Source organism: Nesoenas mayeri (genome assembly GCF_963082525.1).
Source record: "Nesoenas mayeri genome assembly, chromosome: 6".
Classification (NCBI taxonomy): domain Eukaryota; kingdom Metazoa; phylum Chordata; class Aves; order Columbiformes; family Columbidae; genus Nesoenas; species Nesoenas mayeri.
Window position 1 is genome coordinate 9525415 of NC_137545.1, and position 19759 is coordinate 9545173.

Here is a 19759-nt window from a genome sequence, read left to right on the forward strand (position 1 = left end):
ACTCTAGAACCTTTGATACTGAGTTCAGCCAGTTGTCAGTCGTGCAGATCCCCGTCTGTTACAGAGACTGGAAATCAGCTTTGGGAGATCAAGAGAAACATGAGCTCAAGAGTAACAAAGAATATCAGAAAAATTCAAAAGACAAATGAGGGAAATTCCTCTGAAGAAGGGTACTGAAAATAAATGCAAGTCTTCTCCTAAGTACAATAAAACATATTGAAGGCCAAACATCAGATCTGCCCATTTTTTCCACCCATTTGTTGTTAATGAGGCTGATGGACAACAAAATAACGCTAGAAACCTTACGGTTACTGAACTGTTGTTCTGTATCACAAAAGTTCTTCAGGTTTTAGAGCTTGACAAATTCTCAACTTGCCCATTTAGAGCCTATTTAGCACACTTGGCCCAGAGATTTCCACATCTCCTTCACTCCTGGAATCTGACTCCAGCTGCTACAGACTGAGGTTTATATATAAAGAGACAAAAGCAAATTCTGGTATTGCTTGAAACTACAGTGATCAGAAATGAAAAAATAATTCTCAAAAGAGATGATTATGACTACATTAAAAAATCCAGCAAACTCTGTAGTGAAGGTGCAAGACATCAGCATCTGATCAGAAAAAAAAAAAAGGTATTTAGGGTGATTACAAAACAATCACCAAAAGGTTACACAATATATTAATCCGTTTTCTTGTGGATCAAGTGCATTCACCTAGCCTGAGAGTAAGTACCACATTGACAAAGGGATGCTAAAGCACTTCCCCAAGAGAGACCAGAAGAAAAATCAGCGTTATCCTGAACTCCATATCCAGTTTGTCTTGGTGATTCTTGAAGACACTTTGGGAAAGACCCTCTTGCTGGTCCAGTTGAGGTAACTCCATTCCAATTTAGCACATCGGTAGTAAGGTCTGCTCAGCAAAGCATCTCCTGGTGCTATCTGAAAACGCCCACGTTGATAGAAAGAGCCACTTCTGGTTTACAGTGCTTCATATTCAGCTTCTCCTCAGAGAAAACACGGTCCTGTAAGCGTTCAGCTTGCCGACTGTTAAAGAAAATAGAAAAAAACACCTAGTATTAGTGCTGAGCCATAGCACCAACGTTGTGCATCTCCAGAGGCAGGGAGGAATGTTGTAGTGTGTTGCAAGAATAAAAACAGAGGCTCGGTGTAGAAATGTGACACTTGAAGCCAGGAGTTTGAATTAACTGAGAGCTTCTTTCAGAACTACTGGAATTGTGTGCTCTGAGAGCACCCAGTTAGCCCTCTCCCAAAGAATTATCCAGGTATCAAGTGAGTCCAAATATTAGCAAAGACCAGTTTACACATTTTAAAGAAAAATACGTGCAAGTACTCAATACCTTTTCTTTTTTTCTAATGCAAGCTGCCTTTGTTTCTCTTTTCCAACATCATCTCTCACTGTGCTGAAGTCCTTAGTGTCATCAAGGAGAAGGTTCTGTGGTAAAAAAGGATTTGGCAGGTGAACATTATAAGCTCAAACTATTTCCCATATGTTGCTCAGTTTACACAATTAATGCTCAGAGCATTTCCTCTAACTAGTTTTACAGCAATTAACTTCAAGCTAAGTGGAAAAGACTCAATAAGGCAAAAAAAAAAAAAGACTCCTCTGTCTAGTTATTACATTTAACAGTGAATTTGTCTTATTTGAGATTTCCCTCCATAATTTAAGGCTTCACAAAAGGACATCAGACTTTTCACCTACTGCTTTAAAAGCCAGAGAGTATGTATGTTCTTCCAGAGGTGTCCTAAATAAGCCTTATTGCTATTTCAGAGCTCAATATGCTGCTGTGTAATTCTTCCTTTAAAACGTGATTAGATCTGCAATAATTCTTTGGAAAATGTAATGGGTTTAAATTTATAATATGATTTTTAAAGGGCACCATTCTTGGATTTTACTCCAAGTTGGGAAAAAAAGAACAAACAAAACCCACCACAGTCAATAAAATTAGGGCAAGAGAAAAGATTCACATTCTTCTGGATAGTGTTCAAGCACAGAGCAGAAAGTGGCTGCACCAATATCCAAGGGGAAAAGCATGAAACTTCCATCAGGCTGGTTAAGAACAGGAGAAGAAAGAGCACTAGTAGCAACAAGTTTCCTCTCCACACAATCTACTGTTGAGATCCACATACCAGTACTTTCACAAAGACGTAGCAGGATGCAGGAAAACCAGGAAGAAATTAAGATACTGCAAAGGGCACAGTGTCTGAACCTAATCCTTGTGCAACAATTAAAGCAAGGTTGGTTTACCTTCACCCCAATGACGTCTCCATCTTTCAGGTGATAAGGCGCTGACTGTAAACTCTCCTGTTTTTTCTTCCGTTTCCTCTTTGAAATTTGCTGTGTCTGAAGAAAATCAAAGCAGAAGATTGGTACATGGCAGATTTCAAAAGTCTCCTGAAATACATTTGCTCAAGAACTGCATTACAAACCAACACATACTTGTCTCAAACAACACTTGGATTCTGTCATTCCAGATCTTACCCAGCTCGATATTGGCAGCCACTCAAATCTGTCAGGGAAGTATTTGGCTATTTCAATTTTATCTACAGGGAGACAATAGTGAGAAGCCACTCGTTGCCTCAGTGCCCAGGCTGTGCATTCTTTGGAGATATCCCACACCAAATCCGTGGAGTCATAGTAGTCCCTCTCCCCTGGGATGCCCATCTGGACTCGAAGCAGCAGCTCACAGGGCCTGTCAGCAGGAAGAGAAAACAGACCCTTCTTGTGAGTCCTGCTTTCAGGACCCAGAATTCCCACTTTTCACCCCTCCTGCCCTCCCTTATTTTTCTTTGTGGAAAACAAAACATAAGCTCAAGTCTTGTTGCATCCTGGTATCTGTAATCCTCACAGACAGTATTTAAGTTAATAGCTGCTCAATTAAGTCTCATCTCAAATGCATTGCTGTAAGAAATAAGGATCTTGAGATCCTACCCCAAATGCTCTTCTTTTTGCAAAGGTTCGATGCAGATTTCCACTCTGGCACCCAGCTTATAGTGGCTGGAAACAAAACAAAGATTATACACATGACTAGTCATATATTTAAAGTTCCCAAGAAGAAAAATCACAGTTCTAGTCAAGTAGATTTGTTCTTCTCTGGAAAATCAAAACAAGAGACTATTGGAACAAAAATTAAAAACTTGGACTAAAAGAAAAAATTACATTTAAAAACACCTAAAATAAAGCTCAGCTGAATAAGCATGGTACAATCTGCTTATGCTCACAGTTCCCCCTCCCACATTAAAAAAAAACGTGCTCACCATTAACGTAACCAGAAATCCAGAAATGAGCTTTCTGTTGGCATTTCACTGAGCTCATTATTTCCCCACCAATCCATCCCACAACCCATCAACATTCATCCTGTTGCAAATGCTGCCTGAGCGTTCAATAAGAAACCTACTTAAGTTGCTGCCTGCTGTTCCGTAAGAGCTTGCCTGGGCGCTTACTGTCCACTGTCCATGCTCTGAGAAAGGAGGGCAGTGGGACAACCTGTTCCTGGCAGCATGGTAAGGTCAGAGCCTGAAAAAAGAAATGTTTCTTCAATAATTTCAGCAGCCAGTCTCCTTGGATCAAAAGAAAACCACTTCATCAATTCTTAATGCCATACTGAAGCAATCGCAAATAGGGCAAGGTGTTTGTGGCTTACAGGTAGTGGCCATGATCGACATATTGGCTTTTTAACCTCAAAGCAAGTTGGACTTCACTCCCTCCCAAAATTTCTCAACTTATTTTTCAAAAGTACTGAATTTCTTTTTTCAACCTAAATTTATATAACTGGGAGGGAATGAGGCTGGCAGAATCATTGCCCCAATCTCTAGACAAGTGCTGAGCAAACACCTTTACGCCCTTCTCAAGGACACAACACCCTTTCCATGCTAAGACAATTCTCCTTGTTCACAAGACGCAAATGGTCAGTTTTTCATAGTGATAGTTTGGCAGAGACTGACACTGATGTCGTACCCAAAAGAGTAAGTGTTGGTATGGATCAGAATCCAATGAGATATCCTTTCCTAGGCAGTTTAAGTAGAACAACCAACTGGCTAAACGATAATGAGCCTCATTAAAGGATTGGTTTATGTCTTTTTCTCCTTTTGGGTGGGGTTTTGGTTTGGTTGGTTTGGGGTTCTTCAGTGTATTAAAATCATACTTATATGGTTAAAAAAAAAAGCATAGAAAGGCACCTTAGTTTCTAGCTAAAGAAACTAAGCTGTACCTTCCTGAATGACAATTGTGACCTTCTGTGCATCAAAAGCAATTCTTTATTCATTAAAAAATCATAATAAAAAAAAGACAACGCAGAAAACTAATACAGGAATAATGTGAAAATGGAAAGTGGCTTTTTAGGAAGTGCTTGTATGCGTGTGCTTCTCATGAAGGATTTTTACACTGTGAAATAAAGAGAGGGCTGCAAGCCAAAGTTCCCCATGAAGTGCAACAAGGCTTTTGCAGGTCAGGACACATGACAGGTATAATGGCAACTGCAGGGGACATACTAAGGAAGTCTCTGAGCTACATGCTCCAACTGCCTCTTGGTACTTACCACTGAACATGGCATATAAGCAAATGCCATATCACAACATACTGGAGACAAGGGAAAAGGAAATAAAAAATAGGTATTAATAAAGCTCACTTCATCATAGTGCCGCTGTACATTTCAACACAGGAGAACATCTAACCTGCATCTTCAGATCTTCCAAAGAAGCTTCTCCTGCTATCTCTAGACTGCCAGCATAACAAAGATCCGTGTCTGTGTGGATGGATTCTGGTGAATCTTTAGATGATGAGAGAGGGGGGAGGAAGAAAGAAACAGAAGAGTCAACGCGACTTTGTTTATCATCCTAAGAGATAACAGTCACCTCAAAGTGAGATTTCACTTAGAGAAGGGACCTGAGCTCAATTTTTTGGGGGAGTGCAGTTCAAGAAACATAATATATAGTTGTTAAAAATACATCCTGTTAGTTGCCAAACAGGAAGAATTCAAACTGATCCTCAACTGCAAATTCTGAAACTAAGACCAGTTATTCACATTGGTAAATAACCTTAATTATTGGTTATGACTCGGAAATGCAGACCCTGATGCAAGGAAGGTTAAATCTGCTCTTTCCTATGCTGCTGAAATCATTAGGGGAAAAAAATAAAACTCTGAAAAAGTTTGAGAGAAAATGAGAACAATACAAAGAAACCTTCTAAAAGGAGATGGGACCTGCTCTGCAACACAACTCAGTAGTGAAGGAAGTGCCAGCAACACTGGCATTTGAAGCCAGTCACCTGTCTGCTCAGTGAGTAGATGCTTTACAATACTGCCAGGGCCCTCAGGTATGGAGAAGCCATTTTATCTACTGATGGGTAAAGAGCTCTTGCTTCAAAATTTAATCTTACCCTTGACCACAGGCAGCTAAGAAATGTCAGAACAGAATCATACAGCATTCATGGCCTTGTGAAAAATAGCATCTGTATCCCAAGTGTCTCCTTTCCCCATAATCCTGCTGAAACTTGGACAGTCACTCATAGGTATTAGAAACATTTTAAGGCTTTGGATTAAAATTTTAGTTTTAACTCAAGGCTGTCAGTGCAATCACAGACAAGGTGGCCATACGATTCCTTTCAAAAACTGACCAAGCTCACCTCCTGCAGGAGACACCTGCAAAGCATCCATCTTGCAGGTCACCCCATTCACTTGCTCTTGTGCATTCTCTCCATGTTTCATATGACTTGAAGGCTTGAACCACCAGATGGGTATTTTCAGGAAACCCTGAAAAATGAACAGAAAGTACTGGTTAGCTTCTATGTTCCAAGGCAGACAAGGAAAAATTGTGTCTTCATCTCAGGAAGACTTGTTCAAATCTGAGCTTTTGTCAAAGCACAAGCATTCATCTATGATCCCACATCATAAGTTCTCACTTGTTCTCATACAGCCACTTGTATGAGACTTGGCCTACGCAAGGCAAAAATCTGAGCTTTATGTAATCCATACAGGGGGTAAAGATCAGATGCTTTATGAACAATATTTGTGAAGAACTCAAAAATTTATTGGATAAACTGAAAATCTTGTACCACTGTGTCTCTGCAGAAAAGCTTCAGCCTGAGAATCACAAAAGCACAATGTAAGCAAAAACACGAGTTTAGAGGGAAGGGGGAGGGCAGTCCCTGGGCCCAAGGGGCAGCGGAATGGCACAGGGAGCCATCGCCAGGAATGGGGCTCCTCAGCCCCGCAACCTTCTCCTTCTCCCACATTAGGGCACGTCTCAGGTCACAGGCCCCTCAACTCCCAAAACAGCCATCTTTGGCCACATCACCATCCAAGTGAAGTCACAAACCACCTCAGCGCATTCTGTTCCAGAATCAGTATCAGTACAAGGACAGTTGACGCAGAACTCACAGAGCTCTGAGGTTCTCTCACAGCAGCAATGCCTGGTGCTAAGGCCTGTCAGCGCAGCAAAGCGCGTGGCTGCTCATATTTGAGCCGGAGAAGAGAGATGTGGCTGCAGGTACTGTGGAGGAAGAGGAGGCCGTGTTGGAGGGGAGGCACCATCAGCCGCATGGGAGTGATGGCCAGCACTCATGCGGCTGATGATGTGGAGCCAATGGAGGTGGATCCACCCCAAGACCAAGAAGAGCCGATGGAAGTGGATCCATCCCCATCCTGGCTCCCCTGGCACCACTACACCGTGCCAGGGCTCCCCTTCAAGACACCACGCCGTCGCCAGCGCACCTGGCGAGTGTGTTACTGCCGGTGCAGCCTCCACGCCTGGCATTAGCTGGACGACCGACCTCCACGGCAGCCACCCTGCAGCCTCGGCTCTTCCACCGCCTGGCAGTCAGCAATCCTTCTGTGGATCACCATGAGCAGCGCGAGACCTTCTCTCCCACTCCCCTACTCGCTTCCCTACCCCACGCCTCCCGACCGGGTGCCATCTCCTCGGCTCTGAGGCCCAAGAAAAGGGGAGCAGAAGACAGGGCTTCCATCCGGCTGCTGCGCCGAGGGGACGTGCGCCCTCCCCTGGAGGCCACCGAGGAGGTCCCCGCAGCCTTGAACTGCAGTGCCTTCAGTCTGAGGTTGAAAGTTGAAAGAAGAATAGATAGACTAGGAATATTATGAATGTTTGAAATAAAATCTTTAAAACTACAAAAAGCATTAAAGACTAGATTTTTTCAACTGAAATATTTTTAAAATAAGCAAGAGAAAACAAACAAACGACTATCATATTCACATCTCCAGACACTGTCAAGAAACTAAAGAACACCATCTCTCTTCTTTTACCTTTGGTGGAAGCTTTCCTTCCGTTACAACCAATGTATCTCCTCTGCAAACATTAAGTTCCTTCAGAGTGGCATTCTGTAGGAAGAAAAAGCACAGCACACTGGTGAGGCTACACTTTCTGGTCCTTTGTTTCCTAAAATATATGTTGGTGGTTATTTAAGCCATGCATGCCAAAATTCCACGGTGTTTTGCTTTTCCATCAAAGGGCACAGAAACATCCATTTAATACCCAGCAGCTGCAGACAGCTTTGCAGCAGCACACAGTGCTGCACCTACAGGAGTCTGCTCTGCAGCAGCCCCTTCCAGAGCATCCTGCTGAGCTCTGGATTTCCTTTGCACCTCTGCAGCTCAACAGCTGACACCTCGTGCTTCTTTGCAGAATTATCTTCAATGCACAGCAAGCCCAGACTTTAGAAAAAACACTATGCGGGTACAGCTGAATCCTAGTCCCTCAAAATAAGGCAGGTGCACAAGATTTACATCTTAACCACGGTCACCCCAACACTGACTTCATAAGGCCCTGTGAAAATAAAACAATGTGCGTACTAATGTAGCACACACAAAACCACCACACATTTGCTATACTGCAGCTCTCTCCACAGAAAATCTCTACGGAAAAATGAAGTCAATAGACTACAGCATGATTCAAGTCAAACATAGGATCCTCTTACTTCCTGACTTAATGCTTCCCCTGCTTCATAGCACCAGTCCATCCTTCTCAAATGCCAGTTGTCACCTAACAAAAACAAAAACATACATATGGAAAACTAATTAGTCAACAACACTGCTTTGAAAAAACATTTCAAAAACCTGAATAAGCATTAAGAAGTTCTCTTGCTTGTGTCTTGTTTTCCTAACATCGCTCTGACAAATTGAACCACCTTCACATCCTTCCCCAGGTTACGTTTATTTCAAGACATTATTAGCTACTTCAACTCAGCTGTACATGTACCAAGGGTACAATATTTAATTTTTACTTGGGACAGCCAACGTATATCCTGACAGGAATGTCTTTCAGGTGAGCTTCTATGGTTTTTGGTGTGTGGCTGATTCTGCAACTATCACTCCACTGTAACACAAATTCAGTATTAAATGAATGTTTAGAATGAAAGCTGGAGAACAACATCACTCCAAGTCTCTTCTCCTCCTTCCTCCCTGTCAGCATCAATGGCAAGAGCTGTTCAGCCAGGAAATTCATGTGCCATGCTACTGCTGCCTATTTCTCCTCCTTAATCCTCACATAAAATCTTAGTAACAAAAACTGATATCGCTCAGATTCCCAAATAATGAGCAACTATGATCTCATTTTGAATAGCTTGTTTTTGCAAAGAAAACAAAAATTATTTTTTACAGTTAATCTCATGCACTGGTTCCCACTCTGATAGAAAATCATGTCAAAGCAGCCAAATTCCCCCATCTGCACATGCACCCAGGCAAATAGTCTACAAACTGTGGGGTTTGCCATATTTTGATTAAATACAAAGCTTTAAACTGATTTTTGAGAGCAACTGCACAGCCAGCTTTTATCACAGCAAGACTGCAAGCTGATCATTCTTTCCCCTCCTCACATTACTACGGCACATAGATCATTGTCATAAACTCACTGACTTTCAAACTTTAGGGCAGCAAGAGCTGTCTTAGAAATCTGGAAATTCCTTTAAAAATCATTAAATAATAGCACATAGAACTAACCTGATAATCCAGCTTTTTCCAGCATTAAATTTAGACACTGAAAAAAAAAAAAGCCATACAGTGAGACTTGTCTCAACATATAGGTTGCAAAATACAAGCTAACAGCAAACCCACACTAGAATCTTCTAACATAAGAATTAAGCAACTGATTCATGGTGAATTCCTAAAAACAACATAATTACACAGACATGGTGTATTTCAGCTATATATTAAACCCTTTAAATATGAGGTTGCTTTCAGGCAAAAAATTAACTACCTCAGGTGAGTCAGCTTTTACAAACTGTTAGAAAACCAAAAGATTGTGCTGTGAGCTTGCTACTTTACTTGAGCAAATTCCATCCCAGAGTTTGAAGGTGCACCTTTTAGAACTCAAGCCTGCAAACTCAAGAGGTTCCAGCCACTACTCGTTGACGCTGGGACTCTGGTCCAGAAGTCTGGCCTGGCCGTACCCAGAACTGCTTCCTTGGCTCTGCCCACAGCTCTTCCCCACCCTTTTTACCCCAGTTCTGAGCATTCAGAGTGGGATGAACTAGAACACAACAGAACTGTGGCTGGCTCTGCCGTGACTGCAGGTCACTCTGAGCACTGCTGTGTATAAAAGAAGCAGTGAACCACGCACAAAGCAGTCGGGCTGTGTTCATCCTTGGGAAAAAGCAAGGAGGTCTCTTTACTACTTGGGGAAAGATCAAGGCATTCTTCCCCGCTGGCCTGTTGGAGCTGAAACGCTTCCTTTGCCTCGGTGTCTCCTGATGGCCTGAAGTGACACACTGGTATAATGCAAAGTTCTCCAGGAGCAGCAGACCTGACCCTGGCATGACAAAAGCTTTTAAAAACAGACAGACTTACCTCTTTGACAGACGCAGTCTCTTCCACAACTATCTCCATCTCAGGGCCTGCGTTTTGGTCACTCCCAACAATAAAATACAGGAAGAGCTAAAGAAGCAAGTATAAGCTATCAGAATACATATTTAAGTATGGAAATACTGTGATGTAACACGCCCTAATGCACACACACACCAGCTAACGCAAACCTGCCATCAGTCAAACACCACAAACTCCTTTGAGCTAAAGCAAATAATCTAAGGAGGACAAACAGGAGCACATGCAATTGAGTTATGGCCATCAGCAGATGTTCATTAACTATCTGCACACACACTTAGCCTGCTGCAAACGAGAGAGAAAAACCTGCTAGCGTTCTGATCTTTAGAAATATACAACTATTTTTTCCTCTTCCGTATTTAAAACTTGTAGATATCAAGAACAATATCTCCCTTTTCTTACTTTGTGCTCTTTACAAAAGTATACACACAGAGCACCAAAGCTGAACAACCACAAACAGACTAATGATAAACGATTTACCACTAGTCAAATGAGCTATATTAACTGGTCATATATATGTTCTTGGCCTTCTGCAACCAAGATAAATGGTGTGAGCCTTTGTGCCAATATGTATGATTCTCAGCGTCACTGAGCATTGCTTTCCATGCCATTTACAACCACTAAAAGAGTAAAAAGAGGACTACATAAAATATTGGGAAATGCAAACAAAGTAGAAAAGCAGCACGAGACTCTCTTCAGTCACAGCAGTAATATACCTGAGTGGATGTTGGAGCTTTCCCATGACACAGCCCCAGCAAACTTCCCATTTTCAGTTCTGCTTCCTTGACAGTATAATCCTCAGGCACTTCAGGGAGGACAAAAAATACAGAGAACATCATAAGCTGATGCTTCCTGAAAGTATCTATTCTATTATGCTGCTCTTTAGAGTAAGACAAAAATGTCCAGTGACATTTAGAGAACTTCATGTCTACAGTGTTGATACTGGATCTGTCAGCATTCTACAACCAGAGCAAAGAAACATTTGTATAACAGTTGCTCCCCACCACCCCTTGTATATGGGGTGACAGAAGAATTTAGGTTGGAATGTACCTTTGTAGATTGTCTGGTCCAAACCCTTGCTCAGAGCAGAAAGCACCCTGACGTCAGATCTGTTCACTCTGGGCTTTTTCCAGTGAAGCTCTGAACACCTCCAGGGACTGACATTTTCCAGCCTCCCAGGGCTCCCTGTCTACTGCTTGACTACTCCACTACTACATTTTGTGATTCAACACAAACCACTTAGAGAGTTTTCAATTTACAAAATAAGTATTGGAAAAAGAACTTTCTGTCAATTCCAAGTCTTGAAGCACATGGCCAGGGCTCAATAAACAATGGCAGGTATGCTGATCAGTCTTACTCATTAGGGATGCAACTAATAAAACGAAGCTGAACATTTAAGTTTAGCCTCTAGCTTTGTATTGGTACTGTTGATAAACAGTAAAACTGGTGGAAAACAAAACAAAACCCACAGAGCTGCTTAACTGAAGTTAAGCCTGAAAATTAGTGGAGTTATATGTGTGTACTTCTCCCAGGGAAGGACAAAGGGAAGCTGAAATTCTCCCAACTGAACATCTTACTGAATGCTGATTAAATAAATAAATTTACCTGGAGACAGAAGTTTCCCATTTCCGCTAACAGGTCTAAGACAGCTGTCATTTGCTGTAACAAAAAGGGCAGGAAAGAGATGTATTAAGTAATTCAAATGAGGAGAAATTTGGCTCAAAAGTTTAGACAGATAACGTATTTAAGATTAATGGCAACAACAGGTTTATCATAGAGGCCTCGCTCTGGATAAATAAATAAATAAAGCCAAGCCATGTGCCCTCATGACCTGCTCAGCCACTGGGAGGGAAATATGTCTGGACACCAGCTTTTCAGTTTCTCAAGGACTACATGTTTTTTGCATTTTATTTCACAAGAACCAAGTCCTCCAAACTCTGTGTACCATGTGCACACCAGAAATCAGTGCCGGTCATTTACAGGTGTATTTAGAATCTATATAAGATGCTGGAAAACTCTGAAAAGCTGTGATCCAGATTTTTTTTTCCCAGCCGAATAATGTGTTTGTCTTTCTTTTAGCTTTAAGGAAAGCATTTGCTTCTAGCCCAGAGATCCAGCAGATGGCTCAGGAGGACTTTATCATGCTCAATCTGGTGGTAAGTCTGAAGTTTAAAATACTAATCAAAATGTTTACTGGGGAATGGAATGAACCACATTAAAAGCAGAAATCAATTCAGTTTGCACAGCTCTTAAGTTGTGTTTGAAATTCTCCTCTTTCTCCTGTTTCTCTGGGAATGTACAACAAGGTTTGCAAAATACCACCACAGTTCCTCCATGGAGAGGGGACAAGGAGACATTTCCATACATATACTTATTTGTATGCGAATACTATTTTGTATTCTCTGACAACAGGTCATATACTCATAAAAGGAAAAAAAGGGGAAAAAAAAATACGCAGTCATCAGACTGTGTTACCCGCCAGAGCGCTCTGTCCTCATCCGCAAACATCTGGCACGGCACAGCTTGGGCAGAGCAGAGAAACTCTGTGTTTGATCACACCAGAGCTGTTAGTTGTTGGTAGACGAGACAAGCAGAGCTGATTCAGTTGCTGTGTAGTGCTGGGACAGGGACCTGTCACTAAGAGGCTGTGTAACTCCAACAGCATTCCAGCAGCGATGACAACATGGCGCCCGATGGCCATTACGTCCCTCGGATCCTCTTTGTGGGTGAGTCCCTGGGGTCAGGGCGATAATCAGGGCAGCAGTTTTTCTATAGGGTTTTATTGAATTCACTTCACTCCAAGAAGTACCTCGTGTTCTTTTGAGTAAAAAAAGCTGTAGGAATAACTCAGAATTTCAAAAGCAACAGGACCCCAAGAGTCTTGTTCCACAAGGGGAAATGAACCGCATGTCACTGCTACTGACACCTAACACACATCCTCTAAGAGTTCGGTCTGTGACACCGGCCACAACATCGGAATGCAGCCTCTTACTCTGAGCCTTTCCTCAGATGAGCGGCAAATGCTCTGTCCATGGACAAAGGCCCTTCACCAATTGTGACCCACAACTATAAAAAAAAGGCAAACGTACCTTTGAACTTCTGAGTGCAAAGGGGACAGTGGACAAGACTCTTGAGCCACCAGACAAGGCTTGTATGTAGAGCGTCTACTCACGACAGATTTCAGAGGCAGACTTCTTCATTAAAGTCAAGCTGCTGAGAGCCTGGTGCTTCCAAATGTACCTTTCCAACCACGAAAAGGCAAATCAACACCATTTTAAAAAGGCTTTTATCATCACAAAATTATTCACCACTGTGCCACTTGACAAAACCTTTGTTGCTCATGTCTCTTACTTTTTTTCCCACCCCAAGATCCTTCAATGACGGTTCGAGCTGACCTAACTGGCAAATACTGGAACAGGATGTACACTTATGAACCAGAAGATATTTCGACCTGTGAGTGAAACAGACACCTTAATGATCCCTTTTTAGCTGTCTGAAGGTCATACAAGAAAATGTGGTTAAAGAAAAGGGAATCGGAGAATCACAGGAAATGCTGGATCTATTTCTGCAGTACAAAAAGCTCAAAGCCCCTTATAAACATCAAGTAAATTTATTTTTTTTCCCAGAAGGCACACTAATTACCAAATATTTCTGAAGAACTGGGTAGTAAAGTACAGGGAGAGTAGTTTTCAGTGTCTAAACCCTGCTGGGGGAGTTTCCAAAAGCCATGTAAGTTTGGCCCCCAAACCCCACCTGCTGTGGTTTAAGGCATTTGCAGACTTGAACGGGCTGCTTAGGTTCATAACCAGAACTGCAGAAGCTGTTTTGATACATCTCATCCTAGCGGTAACCAAAGTTCAAAAAGACACATTGGACCCAGACTGGAATTAGTTCCTAAGGGTTGGTGTCTCTGCACTCCCCTCTCCTGGCTGCCCACTTAACAACACTTAGAAGATTGTGTTTTCCTGAGGTCTCCATCCCCAGATCGCAGCACATTTGGATAAGCCAGATTTAAAATCTGTGGGTAACAGAACAAACCTCTTCCCACAGACAATTAGGCAAAGAACAACCCTGTGATTTGGGTTCACAGTCCTCTCCAATAGTTTTTCCACCTCAGTAGCACACAGACTTTTGTCTGACACTCCGACAAAGCTTTGAGCCTCACTAGACACCTGCAGAATGTAGGAAAGAGCATCTGCACCACTCTTTCCAGTCTAGCTATCCAGAGTGGCTTTAATTTCTGACCTTGAGCTGTGTAGATGAGGGAATCTTACCTGTCCATCTTCATTATCTTCAGTGCTTTCTCCGCAGTGATTGACAACATGAGAGAAGCGAAGCTGCTCCTGCACACCGAGCTCTGAGGAAGGGGCAGCACCATCCACACAGGGGACAGAGAGAACAGCCCCGGCGGTGCCGAGAGCCCCAGCACAAGAGCTCAGAGACCCCACGGGGCAACTGGTACCCAGGGTGAGGCGCTGCCCACTCATTTTTAAATAGCAGTTTATCTTCATGATGCTATGATTATCATTAACAGAGAATTGCTAGTGTTTACAAACATTTCTTGACGCCAATTAGCATAATTCTGGAAGGGATACTTACATTATAGACGTCTTTTCTAAATTTGTCCTATGTGTGCCCAGCTACCTTCTACTTATTGATCATTTTTGCACCACACAATTTTTTTCCCTGTCATTTTAACCCATACGTATTTCAGTTTGAAAGCCTTTTAGTACAGTAAAAAACAAAAGCATGCAACAACAGTCCACATCAAGATAGGTTTTGTATTTCTATTGCTTTGTGAATGGCCATGCTCACTCATTTGAGTTGCAGAGAATTGTTTTATTATTCTCTCTTAAAACTTTTGCTGCATAATTCAAACAACAAAAATAAAGGATCAGCCCATTTCCTTTCCAAATTTTCTTTCTTTGGTCTCCACAGAAGTTTATGGGCACAGCCATAACTGAAAACCAAAACCAAACCAACCAAACAAAACCAAACCAACCAACAAAAACCCACCACCAACACTGTGCAGAACAGAGCAAGTCCCTCTTAATCACAACCTGGCTGTTAACAAAATACATTCATCCTCCAGCCGTGCTCACAGTGTATGGTAAGAAAATGAAGAATTTGTAAATCACTTAAATTATGACTGCAGAACCCTCAGTGGTCCTGTACACCACCCCAAAGGAAGGTACACTCCATACGTACATTATAGCTACAGCTATATTCTTCTTTCTGCAGTAATAATTCTAAGTGTATTAGCTAAATCAGACCAGCAGGTGTCAGTTTAACAAAACTATGGAAGCTCTACCTACTTACAATCCAAACATCACAGCCTGTTCCTGTCACAAGCATCTGATGGGAAAATAAACCACGGTAGCGAATAAATACCTTTCTATTTATGAGGAAAAGGGCTGGTGGATGGGAGGAGTGTCCAGGCATGAAGAGCAGAGGTCTAATTTCACAGAAGTCACACCTCAAGGTCTCTCTAAGCTGGCTTGCAACCCCACATTGGTATTGTTTCCTCCAGATGTGGTGGCCTTGGGTACAGCTGCAGGTTAACTCCTCAGTGACAGGCAATGTCCCAGAACCGCAGAGCTTCTCCCAAGCCCAGCCTGCAGCCTCCTGTCCCGGACACACCCCACACCATCGCTCCTGCTTGGGGCTTGTACCTGCAACACCCTCCAGAACACAGCAGCTCTGCCCAGTGGCCACTGAGGGAGGATTGAAGTTGGGGACAAGGACTTGGCTTTTGAACTGGCCGCTTCTTCCTGCTCCACAATCACTTCAGCAATTGGGAGGAGTTATAAGGAAAAGAAAAAGAACACCCATAATTTTGTCACAGTAAGATTCCCAGAGCTGAGCACTTGCTTTTTTACAAGGACTGCACCAGGAGCAGGTACAAAACATAATTTAGCAATGCGTGTTTCTTCCTCTATGCAGAGCCAAAGCCCTCTAGATGACTTATGCCAGTTTCCTTGAAAAAAGGACCAGATTAACGTATGTGTGCACAAACTAGGAGCTCAAATAACAGGACGTAAATACTAGATCATGCTTTCTAAAAGACCGGAAAAAAATACAAAGTAAAAATGACTTTAAGTTGCATCGAAACCCCAGTCGTCCAAATGAATCCAGGTCCTTGTGCAACCTCAGCCAGGCTGGGGAAACTTCTCGCACAGAGATTGGAATGTGGTCTTAGGAACAGACTTGGAAATGAAAGCTTCATGAACATTGTGCTCCATCCAACGTTAGAAAACGATTCATGGCATTCCCAACCAGTGTACCACTGAGACATACATGGACAAATCAAATAGGCGTATAGAAATGACTTTTTATTTTCTGAAGAACACTTGAAAAATAAAGGTGAAAGCTTTTCCAGGCTTTGGAATATAACCATCATAAACTGTGGAGTCACAAAGACTCCATTTTAAAAAGGTGTTCCCTCTCTCCACCCCCATTTTTAGTGAACCTTCTCATTGTGGAACGAACCACAATAATTCTAAGAAAAAAAAAATACACATTAGAAATAATCCAAGACTCAGTGCAGGTGCTGCTACATTACACTTGAACAAAGGCACATACTAAAACCCACACGTTAGCACTTGGAATCTGTACTTCCATTTCTCCAAACTTTGTACTTTCAAGAAGAGACGAGAGTTATTAAAGGTGGGTGGGAAGGCTGAGCTCCGTACAGCTGCTCAGCACAGAACTGGAAGGAATCAAGTGACAGCAAAGTAAGTGCAATGCAATGGAACAACCTGCAAACACAAACCTTTCTTGCTTACCTTAGTGACCAGCACGTGCGATCATTCCTGTCGGCCCTGGCTTGCAAGAACACTTGTGACATGGTAGAAGGCAAAGGCGCAAAATAAGATGGGGAAAGCAACTGGCTGCCCTCACGTCAGTCAGAAAATGGATCTGTAAAACTAGGCTTTCAAGATTCAAGTACAGCCTACCTACAGCCAAAACAGTGAGGAGACTGAAATATCCCTCCCTTGAATCCATCAGTCAAAGAAAGTGCAGAAGCACCTGCTGAACTTTAAAGACATGCAAAGAAATAAATATTGATGATATGCTTTAAGGTGCTTTTGCCTTTTTTTTTTTTTGATAGCTGAGTGTCAGTTTTTGCCTTTAAACTTTGTAAAATACCAGGATATTGCTAACCTAGAAAAGGTAAATGAGAGATCTCACATTAGCCAACGTTTTAGCAGTCTGCTGTACTGGCATCTGCTACTACAAAATCTTCTACACATACATGAATTAACTGAAACCCCAAAAGCAACTTGGTCTTCGTCCTCTCATTATCTCAGCTTTCATTAAGGATACTTAAGGCAATGTTCAAAAGCTACTTTTGAGCGATTGCTTTGCTCATTTCAGAACAGGATTGCAGTCCAAGACAGCCCTGCAGTGTTTGAGAACAGACTTCACTTGATACCATGATGCACTTGCACAGGTTCCCAGCTGCAAAAGGCAAGCTCTTGAGGTGCCACCAGCACCTGACTGCTGCCCAGAAATGCTCACGTTATCTTCCTTCACCTTCTCATTGAAAACACGTTTAGAATTTGATTATAAACAATTAACTCCATGAAGAGTTTGGGTTAATTTGTCAGTACTAGCTGTGCTCTAAGAAAATTCCGAACCTGACTGGATATTAAGTTATAAAGAGACACTTGCAGTGGGGGAAGTACAGTTTAAGTACTGTAACCATTAGAAAAGTTTAGATAAAGATGCTGAAACATCAGCTTCAAGTAAACCCCGATTCCCAGCCTCAGGGTTAGGAAAATGTGGTCTCTCATCAGCTACTTACACATGTTCTCAATCTGGAGATCCAATCTCCCGAGCATTCAGTACACATTTTGCTCAATACTCTAGAACCTTTGATACTGAGTTCAGCCAGTTGTCAGTCGTGCAGATCCCCGTCTGTTACAGAGACTGGAAATCAGCTTTGGGAGATCAAGAGAAACATGAGCTCAAGAGTAACAAAGAATATCAGAAAAATTCAAAAGACAAATGAGGGAAATTCCTCTGAAGAAGGGTACTGAAAATAAATGCAAGCCTTCTCCTAAGTACAATAAAACATATTGAAGGCCAAACATCAGATCTGCCCATTTTTTCCACCCATTTGTTGTTAATGAGGCTGATGGACAACAAAATAACGCTAGAAACCTTACGGTTACTGAACTGTTGTTCTGTATCACAAAAGTTCTTCAGGTTTTAGAGCTTGACAAATTCTCAACTTGCCCATTTAGAGCCTATTTAGCACACTTGGCCCAGAGATTTCCACATCTCCTTCACTCCTGGAATCTGACTCCAGCTGCTACAGACTGAGGTTTATATATAAAGAGACAAAAGCAAATTCTGGTATTGCTTGAAACTACAGTGATCAGAAATGAAAAAATAATTCTCAAAAGAGATGATTATGACTACATTAAAAAATCCAGCAAACTCTGTAGTGAAGGTGCAAGACATCAGCATCTGATCAGAAAAAAAAAAAAGGTATTTAGGGTGATTACAAAACAATCACCAAAAGGTTACACAATATATTAATCCGTTTTCTTGTGGATCAAGTGCATTCACCTAGCCTGAGAGTAAGTACCACATTGACAAAGGGATGCTAAAGCACTTCCCCAAGAGAGACCAGAAGAAAAATCAGCGTTATCCTGAACTCCATATCCAGTTTGTCTTGGTGATTCTTGAAGACACTTTGGGAAAGACCCTCTTGCTGGTCCAGTTGAGGTAACTCCATTCCAATTTAGCACATCGGTAGTAAGGTCTGCTCAGCAAAGCATCTCCTGGTGCTATCTGAAAACGCCCACGTTGATAGAAAGAGCCACTTCTGGTTTACGGTGCTTCATATTCAGCTTCTTCTCAGAGAAAACACGGTCCTGTAAGCGTTCAGCTTGCCGACTGTTAAAGAAAATAGAAAAAAACGCCTAGTGTTAGTGCTGAGCCATAGCACCAACGTTGTGCATCTCCAGAGGCAGGGAGGAATGTTGTAGTGTGTTGCAAGAATAAAAACAGAGGCTCGGTGTAGAAATGTGACACTTGAAGCCAGGAGTTTGAATTAACTGAGAGCTTCTTTCAGAACTACTGGAATTGTGTGCTCTGAGAGCACCCAGTTAGCCCTCTCCCAAAGAATTATCCAGGTATCAAGTGAGTCCAAATATTAGCAAAGACCAGTTTACACATTTTAAAGAAAAATACATGCAAGTACTCAATACCTTTTCTTTTTTTCTAATGCAAGCTGCCTTTGTTTCTCTTTTCCAACATCATCTCTCACTGTGCTGAAGTCCTTAGTGTCATCAAGGAGAAGGTTCTGTGGTAAAAAAGGATTTGGCAGGTGAACATTATAAGCTCAAATTATTTCCCATATGTTGCTCAGTTTACACAATTAATGCTCAGAGCATTTCCTCTAACTAGTTTTACAGCAATTAACTTCAAGCTAAGTGGAAAAGACTCAATAAGGCAAAAAAAAAAAAAGACTCCTCTGTCTAGTTATTACATTTAACAGTGAATTTGTCTTATTTGAGATTTCCCTCCATAATTTAAGGCTTCACAAAAGGACATCAGACTTTTCACCTACTGCTTTAAAAGCCAGAGAGTATGTATGTTCTTCCAGAGGTGTCCTAAATAAGCCTTATTGCTATTTCAGAGCTCAATATGCTGCTGTGTAATTCTTCCTTTAAAACGTGATTAGATCTGCAATAATTCTTTGGAAAATGTAATGGGTTTAAATTTATAATATGATTTTTAAAGGGCACCATTCTTGGATTTTACTCCAAGTTGGGAAAAAAAGAACAAACAAAACCCACCACAGTCAATAAAATTAGGGCAAGAGAAAAGATTCACATTCTTCTGGATAGTGTTCAAGCACAGAGCAGAAAGTGGCTGCACCAATATCCAAGGGGAAAAG

General features: G+C 41.9%; 3 protein-coding genes across 6 annotated transcripts in view; 1 reads left to right on the forward strand and 2 right to left on the reverse strand.

The window, feature by feature from the left end:
• Nucleotides 1–243: 243 nt before the first annotated feature.
• Nucleotides 244–11501, reverse strand: LOC308041783 (ubiquitin carboxyl-terminal hydrolase 40-like). The gene is made up of 14 exons (XM_080346693.1): nucleotides 11452–11501; nucleotides 10563–10651; nucleotides 9814–9900; nucleotides 8968–9004; nucleotides 7947–8011; nucleotides 7276–7350; nucleotides 5640–5766; nucleotides 4691–4785; nucleotides 3415–3533; nucleotides 2949–3014; nucleotides 2499–2709; nucleotides 2265–2360; nucleotides 1357–1451; nucleotides 244–1042 (listed from the first exon to the last, which is right to left on the reverse strand). The coding sequence occupies exons 2-14, from the start codon at nucleotides 10611–10613 to the stop codon at nucleotides 934–936; spliced, it is 1233 nt and encodes a 410-aa protein (XP_080202819.1). The 5' UTR covers nucleotides 10614–10651; nucleotides 11452–11501; the 3' UTR covers nucleotides 244–933.
• A 291-nt stretch (nucleotides 11502–11792) lies between these two features.
• On the forward strand, nucleotides 11793–14207 carry LOC308041784 (anterior gradient protein 3-like; the record flags this gene model as incomplete). The annotated part of the gene is made up of 5 exons (XM_080346694.1): nucleotides 11793–11817; nucleotides 11926–12002; nucleotides 12509–12572; nucleotides 13216–13299; nucleotides 14158–14207. The coding sequence occupies 5 exons, from the start codon at nucleotides 11793–11795 to the stop codon at nucleotides 14205–14207; spliced, it is 300 nt and encodes a 99-aa protein (XP_080202820.1).
• A 1794-nt stretch (nucleotides 14208–16001) lies between these two features.
• Nucleotides 16002–19759, reverse strand: part of USP40 (ubiquitin specific peptidase 40) — a 33197-nt gene continuing 29439 nt past the window's right edge. For 3 of the 4 annotated variants that reach the window (XM_080346986.1, XM_080346987.1, XM_080346985.1), the window contains 2 exons: nucleotides 19068–19162; nucleotides 16002–18753 (listed from right to left, as the gene is read on the reverse strand). In XM_080346986.1, the coding sequence (XP_080203112.1) occupies nucleotides 18645–18753; nucleotides 19068–19162 (204 nt within the window). In that variant the 3' untranslated portion in view covers nucleotides 16002–18644. The remainder of the gene's footprint in view (nucleotides 18754–19067; nucleotides 19163–19759) is intronic. The other variant, XR_013922290.1, reaches the window with a different exon arrangement.

Excerpts from the sequence above, each read along its gene's own strand:
- LOC308041783 (XM_080346693.1), bottom strand. The coding sequence starts at position 10,613 with ATGGGAAGTTTGCTGGGGCTGTGTCATGGGAAAGCTCCAACATCCACT. Across the intron at positions 9,901-10,562 it reads AAGCTCCAACATCCACTCAG|CTCTTCCTGTATTTTATTGT; the intron begins GTATATTACTGC and ends TTGCTTCTTTAG. Across the intron at positions 8,012-8,967 it reads GGAAAAAGCTGGATTATCAG|GTGACAACTGGCATTTGAGA; the intron begins GTTAGTTCTATG and ends TGTTTTTGTTAG.